The sequence below is a fragment of the Amborella trichopoda genome, chromosome 10 (assembly GCF_054954075.1).
Source record: "Amborella trichopoda isolate Santa Cruz 75 chromosome 10, AtrichopodaSantaCruz75HAP2 v2.0, whole genome shotgun sequence".
NCBI lineage: Eukaryota > Viridiplantae > Streptophyta > Magnoliopsida > Amborellales > Amborellaceae > Amborella > Amborella trichopoda.
Window position 1 is genome coordinate 29,416,472 of NC_142345.1, and position 27,062 is coordinate 29,443,533.

A 27,062-nucleotide genomic window follows, 5' to 3' on the forward strand; every position below is an offset into this window, starting at 1 on the left:
CCATAACTTTGATACAAATCTATTGCTTTCCATATCTTTGATGCAAAACCACCCCACCCCATATCTTTGATGCAAAAGCAAAAGGACTTGCTTTCCTCTCTTTCCATATTCTCACCTACGTTCCATATCCCTCGCCCGCAACCACGCCATTGCAAAGGTTCGATTCATAAGAGTTAGCAAAGTGGTTTGCAATCACGCTATTGCAAATGTTCGATTTGCAAACGGTTAGCAAAGTGGTTTGCAAGTGTTACCCTATTACATCGACATTTTGATTATTTGCAACCGATTATTCCAAACTGGATTGCAAGTGGTTATTGGTTTGTGATTTGCAAATTATATTGAGGGTCACTGGCATCTTTTTATCTCTTTGCTCTCTCTCTCTCTACTATATAAAACCAACTGCAAAGTTGTTTCTTCCTTGCACCGTCTAACAAAAATTTCCTTTTTGTTTGCTTCGTGTCCACCTAAAACTTGACCTGTCTGTGCTGATACTGCCATTGCTTATCTGAAACTTGACTTAAAAATGCCCCTAAAAAATAATCTTCTATTGATGATCGAAAATAATGTTGACCAAGTTTTCTGTTACTTGGTCATGTCTGTTCTCGTCTATGCGCTGTTGAATCTGTATAGAACCCACACCGAGTTCTGTTGGTTCTTCCATATGCCATTTTGTTTTCTCAGCTGTCTCGACAACTTATTTGTATCTCTAGTGAAGATTTGAAGTTTTTGTTCATTACTGAATTCTGATTTGCCACTTTGTTCTTACCTTCAGTTTTTTAGGCTTGTTGATCCACCACTGCTCTGCCGTTGATTTCTGTGCTTGTTGACCAAGCATCTGAAAACATTCGATCTGTACCATCTGCAAAACAATCACCGAATCGTGTTTCTACTCTTTGAGCTATTTTGGATCTTACTGTTCTCAAATCTAAATCTAAGGTCCAATTGTGCTTGTCAATCCGCTGCTGATTTCTATTGGCTCTTCCAAGTTCTTACTGTTTGATGATCGAATTTCTCGATCCTAGTTGCTGATCAAGTTTTATGTTACTTGATCATGTTTAATAATTAATTTTTTTGTTACTCAATCCTATTGGATGATAGAGTTTTCCGTTACTCCATCTTGTGTGATGATTGAGTTTACTCCATCTTGTGTAAATGATTGAGTTTTCCGTTAGTCAATCCTATTGGGTAATAGAGTTTTTCGTTACTCCATCCTGTATGATGATCGAGTTTACTCGATCCTATTTGTTTAGGATGCTTATGTTTAATGAATGAGTTTTCCGTTACTCAATCATATTAGATGATGGAGTTTTCTGTTACTCCATCCTGTGTGATGATCGAGTTTTTTTCGTTACTCGATCTTGTCTGTTCTGGAGGCCTGATGATTTGATGTTCTGTGCAACTACTTTGTTCGAGGCGTCGGTTTCTGAGGAGCTCTAATTTTAGATGCTTCGGTTTCTGAGGATCGCTAATTTGCAACTACTCAAGCTTCTTTTGTTCTTGCTTTGTTTCTAAGGCATGCCTTCAGTTGTCCAAACTCAAGTTGCTCTCTCTTAACGTATCTTGAGTTTGATGGGCAGTGTGAAAATATAGAAATCTATGCTTATTTTTGGGAGCAATATTTTCTTTCATTTTATGTGTACCCATATTAGGAAAGTGATTCATTATATAGTTTCTTTAGTAGTACATAACTTTGTAACCCTACAAATTAGAGCTCTTGTTCACTTATTTGATCAGCTCAATAATACATCTTCCATGCGACTTAAGGCCAATTATACAGAAATACAATTTCTAACAGAAAGATACACTACAATATTGGTTGTTAAAATCACAGTGAATATGCAGTCTAATGATCTCTTAGGAGAGCATCATAGGTTGCAGATTCAAACATCTATAATACAATCACTCATAATCCTTATTTCTGCTATACCTTAAAAAATATTTCTAAATATGAAAAATTTGCCGAGATTAGTGTATTTTTCTTCGTTCTTTCTCTAACATTAAAATGGCAAAGATTTAGACTCGTACTATACATGCATCATATGGCCTTTTTCAAAAATCTTTTCAACTGCTGTATACGCATCTTATGATTTATCGATATCTGCTCCACCCTAACCCGATGAACAATGACAAGAGGCATGACAAGAGGCATCTATATGCATTTAATGATAAAATAAAATAGAAATATTCCGTTAACGAAATGTTTGGAACCTATGAAGCAAACACATGGTAATCCAACATGGCAATTCATTTTTTGTCTTCTAATTGGAATTATTAAAGGTGGTGCACTCCCAAACCAATGCCCCAAGCCTATTCCCAATTAAGAAAATATGGTTGCAAACTTACACTATAGAAGTAACATGCCTTATGGTTGCAAACTTACACTATAGAAGTAACATGCCCTTAAAAAATTAAGGAGAAAACATGTACAATGAAATTGGAAAACCTTATTATTGATTAGCTTAGCTTCTAAAGTAGTGCAATCTTATAACAAGTTATCTGCACCTGCACCATCTATTTTCAAAATTTTCAAGTGTTTATATATTTGCACAACCTGTACTATTTTTGAAAATTTCAATTTCATAATTAAGGCTGAACAAGGATTTTCAAGGCATCATAAGCTTTTTGATATTAGACCTACATCGCTTAACAAACTTTAAAGGTGTGCCTTACTTCTATAGGGGCACCTGATACAAACCTCACCTACTAAGGAATATTAAGGGGAAGAAAAAAGAGTGTATATGGAGTTTCCAGAAACAATGGCAAGAGAAAATGTTATGGTTTAGAATAGCATGGCGCCCAGGCCATTCATGATTTACAATAGCATGGCGCCCAAGCCCACAAAAATTGGTGGATGGGGCACATATTGTGAATGTAGTTGTGGACTTCACTCTCTCTCTCTCTTTCCTTTTTTTGGTGAGCCATCCACCAATACTTTGAATACTTGCTCGCTCCCAAAAACCCCTCCAAAGCTTAGGCCTTACCCATACTTCCAGTCCCTAAATGAGCCCATTGATCAATAGAAAATGTGAATCTCGAGGAATCATGAATGGCCAGAAAGCCCATCCTAGTGCCTCAACAATCCCCCAAGGGTCAATCTAAGGGTCAGGCTTGGCGGGTCCAGGGCCATGACAGGCCTGACCCGGCCCTTTTTTTTTTCTCTTCTTTTTTCCTTTAAATTTATTTGATCTGGCCTAATCCTGCTTGGCCCTAACTAGGTCAGGGCCAGGACCAGAGCCCGCCCTCTGGGCACAAGGACTGGGCCAGGGCAGGCCCTCACTTTGTCAGCCCTTCACCCAAGATATGCTCCTTGAAGTCATTGTGGACCCCATTGAAGTACCCGAGCATTAAGAATAGAGAAGCCCGATCTAATCCTAAACAGCCCTGCAAACACCCACTTCACATTTTGAAGCCCGAATTAACTCTCAGCCTTCTGGGCAACGTATTGCTGAGAGATTTGAAACAGGTATAGAATTTTGGAGTATTCTAACTCTGTACAAGTATTCTTTTTAAAAGGAAAATGGTTTGATAGGGCTCTAGGCCTACCAAAATAAATAAAGCCTCCCCTCATAACTCATAAAAAATTGCAATTCAATCATTGAAAAACTTTTAAGTAGTGTATATTGCAATGAATCATTTTGACCGTCTATTGTGCCCTAGAAATAAGTGTTCATAGATCCACAAGATCTGTATCATTTTTTTAGTTTCAAATTTTATTATTGGTGTTGGAAATTGATTTTATAGTCATCATGGAAATTTCCAATGTTGTAAGTAGGGGTGGCAACGGGTCAGTTATGGGTCGGATTTGGCTAGACCCAGACCCAGACCCGAATAGATTTGGGTGTCTGGCTAGACCCAGACCTAGACCCAAATAGATTTGGATCCAGGTTTTGGACCCGGACCCGACTTGTCGGGTCCAAATATTGGACCCATACCCGGACCTGTCGGGTCTCGAGCCCACCCATCGGGTCTCGGGTCCATTATGACCCTCACTATGAGCTTCTTTTTTTTTTTTTTTGTCCCTTTTTTTTTACCATCATTTACCCATATTATTGGCAACAAGGTCATAATCACCCACTATTAGATTTCAAGCCATGTAATTTGTCGTTTAATAGCTACAGATGACAACTAGTTCTAATTATATATGATCTTTAATAAACCCAAATGAATAAGCCTTAAAGTAATGTATTTTATCTCCAACAGTTTACGGGTATGGGTTGGGTTCAACTGGACCCATATAGTGTTAGGGTCCAAGTTTTGGACTCGGACTTGACCCACCGGGTCCAATTGCTAAACCCATACCCGACCCATGTCGGGTATACACAACGGATCCTGAGTCAAGTCCAGGTCCATTGCTACTCCTAGCTGTAAGTGCTTTCAAGATTAGGATTTGAGGTAGGGCTTTATTTTGTTTTCATAAAACTTAGGCCTTATAGAAACTTCACCCCTTTTAAAAACCATAAATCCGACATAGAATTTCCCGATTCTACTCAGAATTGGTGGTTGGGCAATCTGGTTGTTGTGGAGCGCCGAAATTGCCGATGTCCATTTTTTTTTTTTTTTTTTCTTAATATTATTATTGTTGTCGTATAGTACCCATATTACAATCAGACTTTAAAAGCCTCATTTAAATTCCATACGATGTGCATGTGTACCATAATATATAACATATAAGAATTTTGAAGTTAGAATTTCCACAAGTCTATGGAATTTCCTTAGACCGCGTTGTGCTTTGATTTATTAACTCTTAAATTCGCATTCTAATTACTCATGGACTGATCTAAACCCAGTTTGGTTCTCCTGGATCTCCATTTTTACGGTGTACTGGCTATGTTCAATTTTGTCGGGATATCTATCAAAATACACTTTATTTTACTCATATCATTTGATTTAATTTAAAAGAACTTATCAAAATGCACATGATCCAGAGTTGGATTAATTGAAAATGGGTAAAATATTAAATAAGAAGCCGGTTTCTATGTTGCCAAACCCGCATATGTAGAAATGCGGACCTCTTAATAAATCTATTTTTGAGATGGATTTTAAGGCTTAATTTTTTAAGAAATGTAATCTCTAACATGGAGATCATGAATATGAATTAATAAATAATTTTTTAAAAATAGAAATAATAATTCCAATAAGAAAACATTTGGACTGTTAGATTTCATTGTTTTTAGATGGAACACCTACTTGCATCCATCTTTAAGATGGATGCTTTACACTTTCTTGACTGCATATGTAGAAATGCGGTCCAGCCCGTATGAAACAATTTTCCCTAAATAATTGATAACTTAGTTGTATTCTAATAAGGGTGTAGTTTGTATAAAGCCGAGGCTCTAAACAATCAAAACGTGGTTTCAATACTGGGAATCTTTGTGATAGCCTTAAAACATATTTTCATCTCCAATTATCAAATTTAAAGCTTCACAAATAAGTGCGGATCGAATAGATCTATGAAAACTTGAAAATTGACAATCCAAAAATGAATTACAAGATGCACTATTTCCAAAACTTGAAATCTATTTTCTTCTCACGTCCATGCATCTTGAGGTTGAGATGATCAATTTGAAGAAATTTAGGTATCAAAACAACTTCTTCTAGTGAATTTTTTGAGATGTGCCCTAATTTGATTGTTTAGAGCCTCACAGTTTTATAAACTTTTTCCTTCTAATAAAGTTCCAAAAGAAAAAACAAATTTTATTCTTATGATCATCACCTCATGCCTTGCTAGTACGTTTCATCTTTTAGCTATAACCTCAATGATGGATGGTAGGTTTCATAATTTCATCGAATGAAATTCAAGCTTCAAAATCAGTTCGTACTAAAAAATTTCCTTAGTTCCCTATACAATGGTGGCCTTGTATTCGATCTTTATCCGTTAAATTTAAGTAATTATTTGAGACCTTTATTGAAAGCCATATATTTTCTACTTACTGATTAGAGTGGAAGTCCACTTAAAAAGCGTTAAAAGGTACATTTAACAAGAACATATTGATTGTATTTCATGAGTTTTGTTTGAGGACATCTTGCAGTAATTTAGGGAAAGACATAATAGTAGTGAAGTGGGGTCTTTGAAGCTTCAAATGCTCTTGATATTCCTGTTGAGATCTTGGCCAACCACTCATAACTTTTACCCATCAACAATTATTTAGGGAAGAAAAGATAAATCATGAACACAAGCCCTAAGAAAAGTTAAAGGAACCCGCCGACAGCCAATTTGATAGATGGCTAGGGCTGTAAATGAGTTGGGTAGGTCCATATTGACCCTAACATGGACCGCACCAGTCTAGGTCTAAGTTAGACCGAACCTGAACATGACTAGTCAATTCTAACCAGTGAATGGGTCATGGTAGAGGCCTACAAATAAATAAATTCGTAAATTTATTTTAAATATTTTATAATAAATTGTTGGCATATATATAGCTTGTACTTGTATATAACTTGGTTGGCCGGGGTCAGGTTGACCCCAACCCTCCCCAATAGGGTCCAATCTAGAACTGACCTAGGTCAGGTCAAGGTCAAATAGACCACAAACAGATCCGTCAAATCCATTGTCTAGGCCCATACCCAGTCAGTTTGAACCATTGGGTTCCCATTTCCCACACCTAGAGATGGCACCAAATGGTGATATCCCAATTGAGGTAGCGTTGCGCAGATGTAGGTCAAAAATTCAATTTTCCTATCAAGTGGTTGGTACATTTCTAATGCCATTTTCTTTTTTATGTTAATGGTTACTTTCATTAATAAAAGGAGCAAAGCTCCCTCGTACAATAATAGGTAAAAGACAAAGAAATAGAAAAATATACATAATACTCCTTACATCCAAGGATAACCAACCATAATAGCCAATCAACATAACCCTAACCTTGACTGATCCTGCACCCCCAACTACCAAAAGACCCCAACTAAGACTGATCCTGCACCCCCAACTACCAAAAGACCCCAACTAAGACTGATCGTGCACCCCCAACTACCAAAAGACCCCAACTAAGCCATGATAGGCAACTTCCATAGACATCCTCCATAAAGACCTCAAATACCCATTCCGAGCATCCCTTCTCTAAACAACTCATAGGCTAGGGTTAGGGAAGTGCACAACTAGCTCAGTTGCGACACCTAAAAAAAATACCTTAAAACCATAGCGGCATACAGTGGCATTGGTACACAACCGTCAACCAAAAAAAAGGTTCAAATGTGAAGGAGATGATGGAGGTAAAAGAAGTAACTAGAAGGGAAGTCTGATTGAACAGCTATAGTGGAAAAAAAGGGAATAGAAGTAGAGGAGGTGAGGAAGCAGATGGAGTCTAAGGACGACAGACCACCCACCCAAAGCATAATCCTATTCTTACAACTCTCCAAAGATATTATATTTTAATATATATTGGAGATCAAAACCCCAAACAAGGACTTGAAAACCATCATAGGGCTCTCCAAGGCCCAACATAAGACTTTGCTCTGTCTTAGTGTTAGGTGTATTTTTAGTTACATAGAAGACTAAACACATTCTAATGAACATTCGATAGATTGAAGTGACTATAAGACAAGGGTTCTGATGAATGCTGGATAAAGTCTTAACAAGCAATGGATAAAAGATATATGTAAGCTTGATAAGCTTAGCCCTCGAAGATATGCTTTAATAATGAATGAGTTCTTAGTCACCATGTGCAAGACTAACTATGTTCTAATGGACGCTCGATAGACTAAAGACCACAAATATAAAGCAAGGTCTTTGACGAATGCCTGATAGCTCTGTCTTGGCAGATGGTGGATAAGATGTGAGCATGGTTCTTGAAAATATCTTCTAAGATCTGCCCCTGATATGATATGAAGGTGTGATATGCTTTTGAAGATATGAAGATATGATGTGATTAGGATTCATCATATGAAGGCCCCAATATGCTTTTAGAATCTTGACGCGTCAGTCTGCCCCTACATGTCCTGACTTACGACCGATAATGATATGATGCCAATGACCTATTAGTCACGCATGTTCATCTTTTGACTTACAGTTGATGATAGAAGATATTAAAATCATCTCATAATGATACATGTTCTAAGATGCATATACTCCTAAGGCCCCTATATATCTCTCTATGTGATATTTAGAGGAACTTGATGTGGTTTGGTAATATATTTTCTCATCCATCGTCAGTCATACATGTGCATCGTGACTAATGATCGATGATAAGAACTATGAAGACATTTCAATTTGAGACGAAACTTTGGGAGGTATACGCTCTCATGGCCCTTATAAAGCTCTCCACTAAATATTGGAGGAGTTTTGATGAGATGTGATGTGTCTCTTTTAATCTATCGTCAGTTAAGGAGATAAGGCTTAACTGACAGGGAATAAGGCTACCTTGTCATATGATGTCATAATGAGGTGAATCCTTAAAGATATATATCATGAGGCCTTACATGCCTCTAAGTCTAATAATTATATAAATTTGGCATAATTTGGAATTAGCTTGACCGAGTGTCCGCACCCATCGTCAGTCCAGATATGCCTAGACCAACACCCTAAAACTTTATGTTTTGAGATTGAGTTGAGACTTTCAAGGATTCATATTCGAGGCATTATATCCCTTACTCTGAAGTTTCATATCATTTGAAGGTGATTTGACTCATCATTATATACCTTGGTAGTTGAAGCGTTGAAAACTTTATACTCCGTATGCTAGAGCCAAGATGACCCCCAGTTGCCAAAACTGAGATTTTTTTCTTAATACAAGGAATTTTCTTATGGAACTGGGACCGTTAAATTTCGGACTCGATGCCCTATCACCCTTAAAAGGGGTGGCATTGTTTGATCTATATGATGGAAGCAGTTGCATCAACAATACGCTAGTTTTGCTAACATAATTTCCAGCAGAAACACAGTAACATTGAAGGATAATATCTCCCTCATCTACGATCCATTTAAGATGAGACTTAGACTATTGGGTTTGTCTCTGAGTCCTCTCTCATCTCTCCAAATTTCATGATCAAAGGATCTACCATCAAAGAGAGGTTGGAGAACTATGAAGATGTATCAAAGATACGCTACAGAAGTCTAACTGACAAGCGATAAAGAGATAATAGATTCCAAATTTTTCTCATGATATCTTTGTTAAAACCAATGATTTAAAAATCAGCGAGTCGAACTGGACTCGCCCGGTTCGACTCGGTAATCGGCACAGCCGTGCCGGTTCTAGCACAAAACCGGGAACGACCCGGTTCTAGAGCAGAACAGCTGGTTCCCACCCGGTTCTGTCCTGTTCCGTCGCGATTCTAGCGGTTTCCACTCGGTTCTGTCCGGTTTTCTCCCGGTTCTAGCGGTCCCCTCCCGGTTCTAGCCTCAAAAGCACCTTCACACGTGTGTACACGTCACGCGTGCGACACGCACCACTCCCACATGTGTGTACGTGTGACACATGCCACACACACTCCCACATGTGCCACACACACTCCTACACGTGCCATACGCACATGCACGCGTGCACCGGTACACACTCCCACACGTGCGACACACACTCCCACACGTGCCATATGTGCATGCCATACGCACATGCATGCGTGCACCGATACACACTCCCACACGTGCCACACACTCCCACACGTGCCACACACTCCCACACGTGTCATATGTGCGACACGCACATGCACGCGTACACACGTGCCACACACACTCCCACACATGCCATATGTGCGACACGTACATGTACGCACTCCCACATGTGCCATATGTGCGACGCGTGCACGTGTGCACCGGTTCTAGCTGGTTCAGGCCTCAAAAGTACTTTCACACGTGTGTACGCATCACACGTGCGACACACACCACTCCCACATGTGCCACACGTGCGACACATACATATACGCCTGAACAAATGCCCTAACGTTTTCACACTTGTGTTTATCTTCCAATTACATAGTTATTTATATAACATATTTGAATACTCATTCTTCGATATAGGATAATTTCCAAACATCGTTAACTGAAAATAGAATGTAAATATATGCTATTAATAGGCAATGTTAAACACATATGCTAAGGAGGCATGATGGTTATTACTAATGTTATTTGCTTTGACTTCTCAAGTTTGAATCCCCGCTTGGGCCATATAATAGTTTATCCCTTCTTGAGCCAATTTTTGTTCCCCCTTAGGCATATAATAAATTATGGTGTTATTTTCAAAATTTGTACGCGTTTTATTAATTTTAAAAACCAAATCTTTTATTTTATTTATTAATTTTTACATTATATATCATGTAATGTACTATTTTTCTTACAGTTTGTCAATAATACATTTTAAATTAGATAATATTATAAAATATTTTTAATTTGTTATTATTTATCTAATAAAATAATTATAAAATGTAAACTAATAATTATAATTTCAGTATATAATATTATAATTAGTTAGGTTGTAATAATTTTGGATTATAGTTAGTTAGGCTGTAATAATTTGGGTTTTTTTAACGGATTAGAGTTTTTCGCCAAAACGAGATTTTAATGGCCATTCTTTCATTGATTTAGTCTACTCTTTATTATAGTCCATGTATAATGATATATTTTATCCATGATAATTCTATGATTTTTCTTTTATGTGATGCAAATTTAATACTCAAGTTTATACAGGGAAAGAGCATCTCAATATTCACAAATTGATGAAAAAATTGAAAGTTAATAATGGAGTACCGTTATTTCTTATTGGATTCCTAAAAAACAACATTTATAATGAATTTTAATAATTTTTTTGGATTTTTTTGAAGCTTTAATTCGACAGATTCAGCCGATTTCCGATCTGGATCGTAGATTCGGATCGGTTTTTGAGGTGCTCGATCTGGGTCACCGATCCGTTTTTTAAACCATTGGTTAAAACTGAAGTCCGTGAGTTTAAAATTCGAAATACTATGAAGATAAACATTGAATAGGCTATGGGTGCATTCAAATTCATTTTAAATTATATGGTTATCCAATTGAAACAACATGGTGAAGATCAACATGTGAAGATGCAGGATGCAAATTAGCAGATAGATAGACATTAAATCTTGTTGTGCTTATCAAATGAAGATTGATGATTATCTATTGATCAAGTCAATATAAACCCATCTTTCAATCAGAGAGGGGTTCACATCGGTTCAATTTTGCGGAGTTTGATTTTGTTTAGTTTGATTCTATTTAATTAGACTCTGAGAAGGTTGAATCATTGCATATAGAGAGAGATAGAGAGTAGTTGTGCACACAATGTGTGAAGAACAGTCCACTGGATGACTGTCTTCTGAAACATATATGAGATAGAGAGATAAAAGTTCATTTTGTTTTCATTAAAGCCCACTTGAAGCCCGATTTCGAAGGAGCAGGCTGCACAAGTAGCACCCATGCATTTCAGTTCAGGTATATTGGTCAATACATCCTTGGTACTATATTTTATTTAAGTGAGTCTGCATATTTTTTTTCTTAGAATCGCATGTATAGGTTTCAAGGCCCGAATCAAGGGTAATTGTTTTAGATTTAGACTGGTTTAAATTGACACAAGATTAAACCTCTGGAACTATTCTATTATCAATATATGATATAAAAACCTGTGTTTCTATGATATGAAATGCACATGCGAATTTGGTCCTGAGTGTGATGTCCTCTGGTCATTGTTTGGAGTCTAATGTTTATTTAAACATTTTAATTCATATAAGCATCGCATTATTTGGAGCGTCCACCTAGGCTAATGCCTAAGGGGTAGGGGTGAAAGGAAACAACCAATGAATGGGTATGCCTCATACCCCGCAGTCAATTGCCACTCTCTCAAGAAGCGATGGGGATAAGAAAGAAGGGGCTAAGGCAGTCAAGAAAGGCAAAAAAAGAAGGGACATTGAGCAGGGGGCCAAGAGAAAAGGGCTGAGGGAGTTTTAGTGGTGGTGGTTGGATCAGGTGGCTAGTGGCAAGTGGTCACTAATCCCTCTCAGTAAGTTTAGAGAAGAAAAATTCCTCAGTTGGTATACGTGTTTCTTTGAATAGTGGTTGGTGGTTGGATCTCTCTCACTAATGGCTAGTGGTTGGATCTGGTTGTTGGTTAGTCACTGGTAGCTAGATCTTACTACTAGTTGGTCACTGGTGGCTTAAAGGAGTTCGTTAGTGGCTGAAGCTTACTGGTGGTTGGAGCTCATTGCTCACTTGTGGCTAGATCTGGTTAGTCACTGCATGCATGTGGCTTAGAGAGCCTAAAGACAAAACCCTAATCCTTGAGTCATAAAAACCTTCAACCCTTGAACCTTGACCTTGGCCCCCAAACTCTAGATCTAGGACTCTGCTCTAGACATTTTCAGAGATAAAAACAAACCCTTTTAAGTCAATAAAAGCCCTAGATGTAGAATACCTAGGCATCTCTCTCTTCCCTGGAGTACAATAAATCAATCAAGATCGCTAGTCTCGAAGATTAAGGAGTGATGACTTATCTTCACTGTCTGATCCAGCCCCCACTCCAACTATCAGGCCTAGGGACCCCGCATCTATTTTTTCTTCTCTTTTTTTTTTATTTTTCTTCATTATCTCCTTTGCTCTTATGTTTTCTTTAGTTATCTATTTTTTATCTTTATTAATAGATTTATTATTCATGATTTTCTCTTGTTTCTTGTTTTCTTATTAGTTCCTTCAGTTTAATTAATATGTTTCATTTATTTTCATTCATCATACTTAGATATCTCTTTAGATTGATTATTCATGTTTTCTTTATCTTGATTACTTTGTTTTTCTGTGTTTATTTCGGATTTCACACTCCCTAAGTTAACTCTGCTACAAACAAATATTCATGCATCGAACCCCTACTAGTTTGGCCGGTCTCACATTTGCATGTAGACACATCGTAGTGGTCCATCAAAATAGGCATCATTTATTCTAGTGAGTTGTTTCGGTTGTTAATTATTGAATCTAGGTCTTGGTTTTTGGGTTTTTTTCGATCTATTTTTAAGAAGCACGTGATTAATCTAAAAGCCCTAAGATCCTATCTTATCAGGTCTAAAGATAAATCCGGAATTCCTACTCCTCATTGATTTAGGAGCCATTGGAAACTATACAAACCTTCGTCTAACATCTTTTAAAATTGCTTAGACAACCATTAGGCTACAAAAACCCTACAAACTAGAGCTCAGGTCTTTACTAAACTTTGGCCCTTCAAATCCTAGAAATCCTATGTCCTTAAGCCCTATTTCCCTTGCATTAAAAGAGAATTATGAAATTTTAAACTAAGGCTTAGGATGAAGATACCCTAAGCAAGCTCTTGATAAAAAATCCTTAGGATGAACAGACCCCTAGAACATCAAATTTCTAAGAATAACATGCCCTAGGTGCTTCTCAAATTCAAACAAATCTCTAGGGTTGAAGAGAATATACTCAACTACTAATCTAATCTAGGCCATCAACTTCGATTGTCCGGCTAGAAGGACCGGTTGCTAAGTAGTTTTTTCTCATTTTTTTAATATTCATCTTAATTTATTTCTTTATGTTTCTTTCTAATTTATCAAACCTGCTCTGCCGACAGCGTATGGGAAGAGGTTCTACTCCCGCAGATCTGTCTTCCCATATAATGTACTACAACATAATCCACTTTTCTCTATCGCAATTTTAATAGTTAAGTTTGAAGCATAAATAAATAAGAATTTCTTTTGTGATTCTCTTAGATTTGGCTATAATAAAAAAGGAAAGTGAAAAACAGGTATGCAAATTCAAGAAAATAAAAAAATAACTAGAAATTAGCATGTTCAAAACTTTGTTTTGTTTATGGAGGGAGATACTTTACACTAAATTGCTTGCCACTTGTTTTTCTCCTGTCTCTTCATGAACCCCAATCGCCCATCTATTTCCACCATTGAAGCCTCATTTGTTGAGTGTATAAGCCAAGTCCAAGGAGACAACATTTAAATTATTTTGTTCACTTGAATACAAGACCCTTGAAGTTCAATGACCTTGGACCAAATTATAACAATAAGTCGAAGTTTCCCTCACATACGGACCATTACATACACATATTTACATGCACATGACCTCATGTTATTCCTAACACAACTCTTTGTCAAATGGACACTATGGAGATTGAGGAAATTACAAGATATTGTCACTTTAATATAAATTCAACACTATATAGTTTTTTCATGAATTGTCACAAACACTTGGATTACAAACCTAATAAAAATCAATCTCCAAAGTATGGTAAGTATGTAACAAAAAGCTTAATCATACAAGATATGCTCAGAATAACGTGAAATACTAGAAGACGGGCTGAGATAAACAATGTGTGGGAGAGAGACAGAGTGCGTGATTCTATTTGTGAAATGGTGTAGGTAATGGTGATGAAATAACTATGTAAGTACAAAACTTTTACCATGTTGTGAGCTAACGAAGGCATGATTTTGATCACTCTAAGAACTGAATTTCCTTGGCAAAGAGAACATATGAAAAACGATACTATACCAAAATATGGAGGCATGAACTAGGCATCAAGATAACCAATCTAGAGCTTAAATGAGCAAGGAAGATCTATGTAAATGGATGTGAAAGACCTTATACCTCACTGTTGGTAGTTGTTTACAGTAGCAAAAGGTAATGAAGAAGGTAGATGAAGGCACCATTTAATTCTTAGGCAGTGTTTTGAAACACGACTCGGTTAAAGTACTCCGACATTGGTCGAGGCGAGCTTTTCCGATGAGTCCGAGTCACTTGCCCAAATCCAGTCCTATTTAAAAAACCTAAAAAAATGGTAGAATAATACAATCCGCCAGCATTGACAATTAATGGTTAATTGGTGTTGTAGATAGACCAGCTGCCTTAGTGCGCATATTCACGAGGTATTTTGGTTCGATACCCATGAAACCCCATTCATTTTTTAAGCTCTTATATATTAACACATCAAAAAAATATGAGGGTGGCGGGGCTTTGCTTTTTTAACTCGTTTGTATTTTACTTTTTTAATACGTCTCGTCAATAAAAAAATGAGGGTTGCAGGGATTTGAACCGAGGTATGAGCAATGTCTAGCTTTTGATTTAAAATAGACATAGTAATTTATATAAACTATAAAAACTTAGTCTACACTATACTCGGTGGAAACTTGCCTCGCCCTTAAGGCGAGGTCGAGTTACTCGGCCGATTCCAAGTGGCATCACTTGAGTTTCATAACAGTGCTCCTAGACTTCAATGAAGGAGAAGGGCTCTGGAGTCACCATGCATGAACACCACAACCTCCACGAAAGGTCTGCTTCTCTCTCTATCTGTTTCTCTAAAGTAAGCAAAAAATGGGGAGAAATGTTCTCCTTTTTTTCTTGTCTTTTTTTTTTTTTTGTGAGCATACACATAAATTTCAAGGGAAAATACGTGAAGCTTCCCTATAATTTAATTTAGTCATTAATATCTATGAGTAAGAGAGAGCTTAGATCCTGGCCATACATTTCATATAATAGCTATTTTATGTGTGAATATAATTTCACACCATTATCTACTTTAACCGAACTTTTATTTTAAAATTTAAACTCAATTACACAAACGCCCATAATTTGAAATAAAATGTGTGGAAAATAAAACCTAGAGAGGGGTATGCCCCTCCTTTCTCTACAAAAGATTAATTCCTCTCTCTTTCCAACCAAGATCGTGTCTAGAAGAATAGTACCACATTGACATATAGTTAGGAAGATTAATTCTCATTGGACGTAGGTCTTTAAAATGAAGAAAAGATCTTGATCAAGTTGGCAACTACATGAGCCAAATTCCTTAAACATGTCGTTACTCATTAAATAGACTTATCACAAATATGTGCCTCCAACAAACATGACCTTAAAAGCATGCCACCCAATAGACGGTATCAATCACACGCCACCATTAGTTGGTAATGTGGGTGTCATGAGGGGGGCCCACGTGAAGGCCCTCAGCCATTTTGTCTGCATGTGTCCCCTTACTTGAGTGGAATTACCTCCAAATAAATTTTAAAATAGTAATTTTCCCCCCAATTTAGGATCTCAAGAAAATATTTAGAAAGAAATTAAGATCTTTTAGGAAATGAAACTAAGTACTTGGGCATTCTACTCAGCAAGTCTTGGATCCCTAAATCACTTTATCAAATTGACACAAGTCCCATGATCTTAGAATATGGTAAGAGTTCATGTTTGGCTCATCAAAGTCAACTTAATAAAGGTCAGGGCTCAAGATTATAGTGGATTATAGGTGCACCGTCAAGAGCATGCACTCTTGGAGACATATACGTATCCCTCCTTAGGGGATCATCTTGAGTAAGGGTGGATTTCAATTTTATGATTGTCATAAGCATATGCCTCAAAAAGGTTTGAGGTTACAGATTTGCTGATATCCTCTCAATAGACAAACATTCTCACATAGGGCAAATACTCTAAAATTTTGAGTACAAAGATCCTCACACTTTGTTAATAGGGAAAATAATACCCAAGCCCTGAGTAATCACAGTCCTGAGGTACTCTTATTTTTCACCCAGATTAGAGGTAGCCCTCAACCGTCTCGATTTAGTGCTCCTCACTTCTAATTTCATAGTGCTCCAAAGGGTTACAATTCTCTTATAGTCTTGTTCACTCCCATTGTGAACAAGAACCATATGAAAATGGTTGGGTCAAAGAGTTGAAACGACCCTAACTTCAATGACATCAGCACCTTGTCGTTCACCATCTCTGTGCCTAGAGAAGCAAGACCTCCGCAAATTTTATAATGTGGATTTTCCTCTCAGTTGAACCTATTATAAGTACATTTTTTCCCTATTGCTTCAATTGTTTATTTCATTTCTATAAATATATTCTCATTATTATTATTTTCAAAATTTTCTTTTACTTTTGTATATACATTCTCGTTTGCAACGAAACATCCCATTACTCCTTTTATCTTAAATGACTTTCATCTTTTTTAAATAAAAACTTTTGATGAAATTTAGGTTGTTTTTTCACATGGTTTATTCTTCTTTATGTTTTATATAACTTCCTCATCAATATTTCTTTTTTTTTTTCTCTCTTGATCATTGTTTTCGTTTTTTCCTCGGAGTTTGGTATCATATTTTTAAATTACATATTTTTTGTTTATAAAGATTATTTGTAAAAAAAAATTTATTCAGTTTAATAATTTCTTTATGAACACATTAATTAGATTTTTATTTAATTGGACATTTTTTTTTCAAATGGTCATTTCTTAAGGTAACTACATTCACATAACTTCTTGTTTTTTTTTTTTTGTTGATTTTTATTATTTTTTACTTTAATTCCTTTTTTTGAAATTTTGAAAATTTTCTTTTCTTTTCTTTTGTTTTTTTTTTTTCTCATAAAGTGTGCTTGTTGTGTTTTTTTTCTACTAATTAATTCCAACAATATTTTTTTGCTGATATATGTTGTTTTTTGTGAGTGCTTTGTATTCTTTTGTCACGCTTCAAAACTTCTACGGTCGAAGGTTGGACTTTTTTTACTTATAAAGAGTGCTTTTTGTGGTTTTTTCTTTTCTTGGCTTAACCTTTCTCCCAAAAAATGAGTATAGATTAAATTTCCAAACCGATGTTATACAAATAGATGGCTCAAACAAGAGATTGAATAACCTGGATTACATCTAGAAGCTATCCAAATGGCCATGTCATAGAGCAAATTATATACGACCGAGAGGCGTTTACTACCATATGTCCAATATTACGAGCACCACCGCCGGGGCTTTTTTTTCCCTAAGTGGTCCCTGGCAATGAAGGACAAGGGGGTTCTTCTCTCGCTTACTCTCTCAGACGTATAAAATCACTCAGAACTGCATTTTCAGGAAGACCCTTGGCAATACCCACAATTTGTTTTACTAAATTTTCCTCCTTTTGCTTTCTCATTTGCTTCTTTTGTGATACTTGAGTCGGTTGAATATAAAAAAGCTGACCTTTCTTGAACTGGTTTTTCTAGGGTACTAACCATCACAATATGCCGTGATAACTTCTGATTCTTCTTAAAGAGAAGGCAAACTTTTTCTTGGGCATCTGGAGTAGCTAATCTTGACTTGAATAACTTATAGATGGCATCCAAGTCTTCTTTTTCTTTTTCTTCTTCTTCAATTGATGCTTCTGATTCTTGAAGGGCAAAGAGAAATGTGGGGTCTAAGTCTTGTGTTTCAAAGACTGTTTGATAGGTTTGAAGAGAGAGAATCTGGTGTGAGGAAGTGGTCTTTAGAGTGAGCATTGGTAATAGGTGCTCACTTTGGGGAGAGGATTCAATGCGGGAGGGGTTTCTGAAGAGTTTTTTTTTTTTTTTTTTGGTATTTAAGGTTCTGAAGAGGTTAGATAGAGAAGGAGACAAGAGGAAACGAGAATTCATAATTGATTGTATGGAAAAATACTAAAATGGTTGTGTAGAACGAGATTTGTAAAATCCTATATTTTCTCAACAAATTTATAGATACCTATGTTCTTCAGAAGAAGTTATCCACCCAAACAACACATCAAATCCTCAAAAAGAAATTAGAGAGATAAAGATCACCAAAAAAGTAAAACCCAATTGACAACTATCGAAGATGGCTCATTGGTTTTGAGGATAGCAGATAACTGTTCCGTATTTGGAACACCGAACGATTAATAAAAGAACTAGAAAAGAATAGCCCCTATGTCTGGTGTTTTAGTAAAAGAACTAGAAAAGAATAGCCCCTATGTCCGGTGTTTTCATCGCCAGACACGGGGTAACTTTTGAAAAAAAAAAAAGCTATGGGGAGCAGGGTGTTGCTCGTAATATTAGGTATATTGTATACCAAATGATAATTGACCTCCCTCAATATGGTCCATATATAATTTGCTCTAGGTTATAATTCAAAACCTAGTTTAGATACATAGGGAGCCGATAAACACACAAATTCAAAATATGTTTGCTTTAATCGCATAGAAGTACACATGACATGGGCACTCTATCACATTCGCACATACACACAAGTGCATAGGTAGGTGTGGCAATGGACCCAGACCCAACCTAGGATCCGAGGGGTAGATCCGATCAAGGTCTGGGTATAGGTCCAAAACTTGGACCCAACGGGTTGGGTCCGGGTCTAGATCCGAGTCCGTGCCCATATCATTTTTTTTTATCCGAGTCTGGCCAGATTCAACCCGACCCATTGCCACCCGCAGCACAGGGGTGTTGAAAATAAGGAAGCATATTGGAGTCTAGTCATAATGTATGGATATGATGAAAGGAAGGCCTACCATTTGAAGTCTTTGAAGAAACTGTCGGTTAGCTTTAGGCAAAAAGGCTATATTGGCAATTTTTCTGGTCATGCAATACAAAAATAGTGTTCATCTCCAAAAAGTGCAGTCCTGGGGAAGGACCACCTTTCTTCCAAATCCACAAACGTCCACAAAGCTAAAAAGAATCAAGACCACCTTTTTCTTTCTTAGATTAAGAACTTTAGATTGTGTATCAGATGCTTTATAAAGGTGGGAAAAAAGTCCAAGTATTAGTGCTAAAAGGTGAGATATTACACAAAGGTGTTAGCACAGTTGTCCACGGAGATAAGGTAAATAACACTCATAATAAGTAAAGTGATCACTAGACAAGACTCATTGAAGGGGAGAGAGAATGCTCATCTAAGGTAGAGGGAAGCCACAACATGGAAGAGCTCTAGTTGCTCCACCAGCTGCTTGGCGTGGCTCGTGGCTCGCCGCTCGAGCCTCTTGAAAACCTCGTTACTCAGAGACTCGCCTAGGTGAGCATCCACGAGTACACCACACACACTACGGCATGTGTTCACAAGGGCACGGCCCACCTCGACCGGGTCGCCAGGATGGCCCACCACAAGAGGGGTCCCTCCCCTGAAGATCTCGAGCCTCTTCACTGCAAATGAGCCCTCTGCCTCCACCACCTCCCGAAAATCCTCTAAGCTCGGTGCATAAACCGGAATGTTAAAGCTGTCTCTTTTATTGGCGTCCATTAGGCCCTACAAAGGAAGTTAATCAATATCTTTTATCTCAGTATCCTTTCATGAAAAAAAAAAAAAAAGAAGCAAGATCAAGAATTTTATGTCCTGTTTTGAAATGTGTAGAATGGGAGGTACAAAGCGAACTTTTAGTACACGAAATTTGTGCAGATTTCCCTTCTTCAAAATTCACTATTTTCTTTAAGTTTTTTTTTTCCCTCCAATTAACTGGGATATGTTACAATTGTTGCAAGTATTAGACTTATTATAGTACTTCGCCCATGATTGTTTATTAAAAGGTTTCTAAATATATTATCTTTTTACTAATCACCAATTAATGATGCAAATATATATTTCTATACGATGTTTAGTATTTCTTACGATGCTTTGTGAATTTCTTTTTATGCTCGATTTTTCTATTTCTAGGATTATTTAAATTGTTTTAAGATATAAATCAAATTTTACCATAGTCCATCTTCTATATAAATTTTAATGTTTCTATATTTTTAATTTTCTTCATTACTTCTTTAGATTTTTGCTAATTCCTACATTTTTTAATTTTTATATCTATTTTAAAAAAATTGAGCCTATATATTGCTCACGCGAGTACTTGAACTCAATTGAATTACTCAGCTTAGGCAGAGGCAGAGTCCCACAATATAGTACAACTTTTTCATCATAATTTTATTTGGGTAATTCAGTGAGAAAGTCAGGCTTCTACCGGTTTTTGCAAATACATTAAGGAGTTAGCTTTTTTTGAAAATATCTATGAGTGGTATCAGCAAGATTAAAAACAACAACGTGGTAATTAGGTATGGGAGTAATACCCAGCCCCTTTCCTGTTTTTTTCATCATGATTGGCCCATGAAAAGCAAACACATGCAGCCCCTTTTCTTAAAACTAACAAACCGCATCCTATATAACGGCCGTGTTATCCTCAACACAAATAAAAAAACCTAAAGAAAAACTTAACGGACAAACCGTCAAAGCATAGTACTAATATATTTTAACTATGTTTTTAGAATCATTAAAAGTCAACTAATGATGCCCTAACTACTATGTTTAATTAAATAATTGGAAAAAGGCTCCACAAATCACGATAGTACTTAATCCTTATTGCATAAATCTATACTTTAACCTCCATCCATCCAGGAAAAAGGCTGGGTTCGTGGTGGTAGCATTCCAACGGATTTGTCTTCTATCCATGCTATTATCACGAGTGGAGTGGACTAATTGTTTGCACCAGCACCTTTGAAGTCTATATTCAAAGTAAAAAATAGATTTAATAGAAAACTAATAGAATGAATGCTTAAGAGGTTTTGGCCAGTTGGTTTAGTTAGTTTTTGATTGATTGGACTAGCTCAATAATATTATATAGAAACATATTTTTAAAATATTCTTCCTACTTTCCTTTTACTGATTCAATAGATTTGACTATGGATACTAGAACCCTAAAAGGTTCCCTTCTGGGAAAAAACAAAAAAGGGATTATCTCTCTCTCTAGAGTCATGGAATGAACAATACACAAGGCCATCTAGCTCGGCCCGAGTGGACCGAATTCTGACCAAGGTCAAAAGTGTTTAAAACATTAAAAAATATAAAAATATAAAAATAAAAAGTTATCTTTAGAGTAAAATTAAATACAACACATCGAAATGAGGTTAAAAGAGTAGAAAAAAAAAAAGATTTTGAAAAAATTAATTTGAGACTAGGTTTACTTTAGAAATTATCCAAAAAGAAAATAAATTGTAAAAATAAGTATTCAAGGCCAAAACACTGTCCAATCTTTATCAAAATAACAGAAAATATAAAAAAGAAAAAAAAAAGAAAATATATATTACTGTTAAATTTTTTATTTTTTTGAATTTTTATAATTTTTCTAAATTTTTTCTAAAATCCCTGAGTTGGACACCCAACTCGGAGATACTTGACCTCGCCAAGGTGGCGAATCCTATAAGAGAGAGAGAGAGGGAGAGAGAGAGAGATTATGATAAACAATAGATCTAATTAAGAAAGAAATATTGACAGTAATTCTATACCTCCTCCACAAGGTCGTTCCAAGCATCTTCAAAATGGTTTCCAAAGAGGTAGGCGGCCCCTCCTTGATCACTAGGATTAGGTGAAGTTCTACCCAGGCATACTAAGAACATGCAACCCGCCACTTTGATCTCCCTTGATCTCGACCTCAAGAACACTGCCAAGTCTTGTTGAAACTGACGCTTATAGGCCATTGCAGTGCTCTCTGAGGATCCATGCACAAATATCCTCCCCTCGTTCCAAGCCGTCGATCTTTTATCCATCACACTTTCCGGCACCTGCGTGTAGCCTTAATAAGTGTCATCTTATTCTATAAAACTATCGATTGTAATTCCTTTTCTTATTCTTCTATCGGTTTAGTGTTATTCCTTAGAATACTGGTACTGAGAAAGATGAGGAGAAAAAACCCCATTTTTTTCAAGGAGTTGCTTTAAATGTTTGGGATGCAAAGGTTTTTGAACTTTTTTTTTTCGTCTTGTGTTGGCTTCTATGTTCAATAGGTGAATATTTTGGGGCTATTGTTTAGTGTCGAATTGATCAGACGGTATGTTTTTTTTTTCATTTCCATCTCATAGATGGAGTGTTATGATTTTTTATTTTATTTATTTTTTAATAGCTTTGAGTTTAGGAACATATATCAAAGGGTTGCTGCGGTTAGCAAAAGGCCTAGTATTTCCATTAAAAAGTAAGAGTACTTTATATAAGGACCGTAAAATTTTAGGTAAAATACGAAATTCTCCACTTATATAAATAAATTACAAAAAAAGTTGGTCAACACGAATTTTGATTATTATTTTTATGTTTTCATTAGTAGGACAGTGCCTTAAAATTTGGGACACTATCCTACTATAGAAGTAATTAAAATAATAATAAAATTTGAGTTGACCGAAGGGCAATTTTGAAAAAAATAAAAAAAAAAGCATGTTGACTGACTTTCTTTGTAATTTTCATCTATAAGCATAGTATTTTGTATTTTACCTAAAATTTTAGGGTCCATACGTAAATCACTCTAGAAGTAACCCCAAACTCAATCCTCACCCGAAAATATAGCTCCAATGCTAGAAATCCTCATGATGATCAGAAAATTTAATTTTTTCATTATGAAATTTGAAACTCTAAAAATGATACAGATTTGACAATTATGTAAACACTTATAAATGCTCTCAACAATATTTTACAGCATATCTAATTTTTAAAGCTTGAAATCCTTTTTTTTGTATCCATAAAGCTTGAAATCCTTTTCTTTGTATCCATAATTTCCTGAGATTGAGCTCCATCATTACCGGTCATGAGAGTCATGAGAAAGGTAGAGGATTGCTTTAATCTAAACTTTTTCCGTGTCAAAAAACTTTATATTTTTGCCTTTCCTATAACCCAAACAGGCCATCAAAGTGTGTACATCACAGCCCCCGACTGTCATTTTCCAAAGTTCAAAGGTTATTTTTTTCAAAGGCCTCCTTTAAGTCCAGTCAAAAGTAGAGAGACAGAGACAAAAAGTCGGTAATAAGGGAAATCAAAGATACACAACAAAAGGTCAGGAAATCTTCAAAGTTTTATTCAACAAAACACAAAAGCAAGTCTTTAAGTTCTGTCAAATGGATTAGTTACCAAAATTAAGGGCTTGAAAGATCACACTTATATTTTTGCTTTTACTTTATTTGTAAGGAAGATTATTTTGGTGTGGCAAGTTACCAAAAAAAAAAAAAAAGGTGAAAAGCTAAAAGGTTGTTTGGGTGCATGGACCACTTACGTAGCCTTGTTAAAGCCAAAATATAGTTTAATGTATTTAATAAAATATAATTAATAAAAAAGCAATTTTTTTTTCTTATGTCTATGCACACATATAATATATATAATTATGTGTTTATACAGAATCTAGTTGGCTAATGTTGATTGAAAGACTGATAGTGAGGTGACAACATTATCATGCACTACTTTTAACTTAACAAACACAATATATTTTTCTGAAACATTATTCTCGACTCATTCTCAACATGTATCCAAATTCAAACGGCATTGGCAGTAAGTGACCCATGAATTAATAAAATAACTTAAAAAATAAACAAGTAGCACATTCTCTCGTTTATATCCTATTCAAAAGCAAATTTAATGCAAGAATAATTTATTGAGAAGATGCCACGTTTCTTTGCATGCTTGATCTGCGTGAATGGAAAGCAAAACTAAAAACAGTAGTGAAACCTAAGATTATAGAAATAATAATAAAAAATGGGGAGTAATGAGCTTTAAGAGGACCCAAGTATGGCTCCGGAAATTATGCTTTGATCGTTGCAAAGAAGTTACCTTGGATACTCTCCATATAAATGCTGGGGTACCATGCATATTAATATATTAGAAACAAATGAAATATTTCCTCATAATATATAGATATAATAATACTTTATAAAAAATTGGAATAGATATAATAATCCTTTAGAAAAATTGGAATATTTCCTCAAAATGTATATATTAATATTGTAGAAACAAATGAGATATTTTGTCATAGTATATAACAGTATTTTAGGAAGAAAATAAATACTGTTGCAAAAGAAAATTCTGATATTTTTGGTGTTTAAAATTGAAAACCAACAAAAGAGATGTCACTGATACTACTAGGAAAAACGTCATTGAAGTTGTCCGATGAATATAAAAGAATAATTTCATATAAAAAAAAAAGAATATAAAGAATAATTTTAGAGAGAGAGAGAGCTAATGAATACAAAAGAGTGATTTTCATATAAAAAAAAAAGAATATAGAAGAATAATTTGAACAAGAGAGAACCATTGATGAAAGTACAATGAGAAAGACATTAAAAGTTTTTCAAGCAAATGAAGAGAGTTGTTCAAGGGAAATGAATCGATAAGTTGAGGAAGAGGTAAAAGTTTTAGATGAAAATGCAGACGGAGAGAGGTTTACTTGGGAGAGCCAGTGCAAGGAGAAGGCAGAGTGGAAGACATGAGCCGATCTCGCCGGAAAAAGCCGGCCGTAAAACGACCCAGGCACAGCAGTGGCAAAGTATGAGCGAGACCCACCAGCAGCCAAGCACTGCTCGAGGCTCGATGGGGGCGGCGGGAGCAACTGGAAGAGTGTGTTAAAGTCATTTGATGGTAAGTCTGCAAAGAAAGCCTGAAACTCCGGAGCCTCGCGCCCTGCCCCTTCATACCTCCCGACCATATGTTTCACGATTGCTCCCACAGTGAAGACAGTGTTGTCCCCGCAAGAGCACCCGAGGTCAGCGATGGTGAGCACTGGCTCCTCCTCTGAAGGCAATGTCATCTTATCAAGTGCTTCCTCCAGTATGTGCAGCATCGACCTTGCATGACGGCCCTGTAAAAATCACCACCACCACCACCACCACAGCCGCCATCACCGTTAACTTTGCTTAAACCACCTCTATCAACCAATTACTAAAAAGAACTAAACATCCACCATTGCGCCCAGCATAATAATATTGTGATTATCTTATATTTATGTGTTTAAGACATTAAACATAAGATAAACCACCTTTCACCAACCAATTAATCAAAAGGAAAAGACATCCACCATGGCTCCAGCATAATAATGTTGTTGACTATCCTATTTTATCAGGGTTTTAACATAACAACAACAATAATAGCAACGACAACAATAATGTCTTTTACAATAATAGCAGCAACAGAAGAATAATGATAGTAATAGAATCATAATTACAATTTTATTAGTGTTTACCTTTGGACTTAAATGAAGAGAGAAAGAACTATGGTATTGCTCACCATAAGAAATTATATACTAGCTCTAATAATTATAATTTTACAGAAAATGATGAAGCATTTGAAGAAAGGGAGCAAATAAATCTTTAAGAAGACTGAAATTTGCAACACAATAGGACGAGGAGGAAAACTAAAATATTCTAAGATTAAGTAATTTGCTGGTAAAAAAACGAAAGTAAAAATCATTTAATCATTTATTTCACCAGCAACTGCGACCGAGTATCATATTAGAAAAACATAAAAAAAATAAAAAAAATAAAAAATGAATCACCAACCTGTACGAACACAAACTTGTATGATTACTTGCCTGAGCTTGTGAATTTCTTGCATAACTTGTTTCTCCTTTTCCTCCTTGCATGCTGAGCAATCTCTCAAGCTTCTTTTGGGGAACAGCCATGTCTTCACTAGGGAGAGCTGTAGCCATAACACTAAAAAAGGAGGTGCTATCTCTCTCTCTCTCTCACACACACACAAACAGAAGGGAGGGGGGCAAAGGATAGTAATATGTATGAGACTATGTTATGTGTATATAGATATATATGGTGGGTAGGGTGGCTCCACCACCATAATTCAGTCTTTTAGTGGAATATATTATTGCTCTGGACAAGGATTGATTGTAATTGTTAAAAAAAAGATAAATGGGTCTCACATGCTGACCAAACTCAGCCCCCCTATGTTACGCCGGACTTCCATGCCCTAACCCTAAGCACCACACCACCAACAAAGTTTATGTCCAATGCTTTGCCTCTCTTGCTCTCATTTCCATTTTCCTCTTCTGCAAAAATATTTAAACCCTAATCTACTTCTCAAAGTTTGGGATAGAGAAGAAGAAGAAGAATCAATCACCTGGATAAAGAACACCATTGAAATCTCTTATCATTAGTCATTCTAAAATATGTTTTGTAAATAATTAGAGAAACCTGTTTCTTTTTTATATGAATTGAGACAAGAAAGTGATATAGGCTTATGATGATTCTCACAATGCACGTCAACGTTATAACCTATCTCATTTACCCCATAAAGAGAAGGGAATGATTTGAGGATGTTGTGCTTTTGAGAATAGGTCTTGGCGGTAGTATCACCGAGCCCTATGATGATGTCTCACACGGTTGAATTTAGTGCTATCCAAAATCACCCACATTAGAAAATCTCATATTATGTGAGATTGAGATTGATAAGTTTCCTAAAAGAAATAGAAAATTCAAAAAAAATTAAGACTCTTGCATATATCACTTGATTTTTTATATATATGTAACATCTATAGTAAGTTTTTTATTTAGTGTGGAATCCTAACCTTACGTATATGGGATGAAAGTGCATAGAATTGATGTGCCCTATTTGGATCATCATATCGGAATGGTGGTTCTTCTAGATAGAGAGGGGGACAGG

General features: G+C 36.0%; 1 protein-coding gene across 2 annotated transcripts; it reads right to left on the bottom strand.

Moving 5' to 3' along the window:
- Window positions 1-19,343: 19,343 nt before the first annotated feature.
- On the bottom strand, window positions 19,344-26,180 carry IAMT1 (IAA carboxylmethyltransferase 1). 2 transcript variants are annotated; one of them, XM_011623485.3, is made up of 4 exons: window positions 25,981-26,180; window positions 24,841-25,251; window positions 21,929-22,204; window positions 19,344-19,910 (listed from the first exon to the last, which is right to left on the bottom strand). In XM_011623485.3, exons 1-4 carry the CDS (start codon window positions 26,095-26,097, stop codon window positions 19,557-19,559), a joined length of 1,158 nt encoding a protein of 385 aa, XP_011621787.2. In that variant the 5' UTR covers window positions 26,098-26,180; the 3' UTR covers window positions 19,344-19,556. The 2 variants fall into 2 exon arrangements, with proteins under 2 accessions (XP_011621787.2, XP_088706109.1); XM_088849983.1 differs by having other exon boundaries at window positions 25,949-26,068.
- Between the last annotated feature and the right edge of the window lie 882 nt (window positions 26,181-27,062).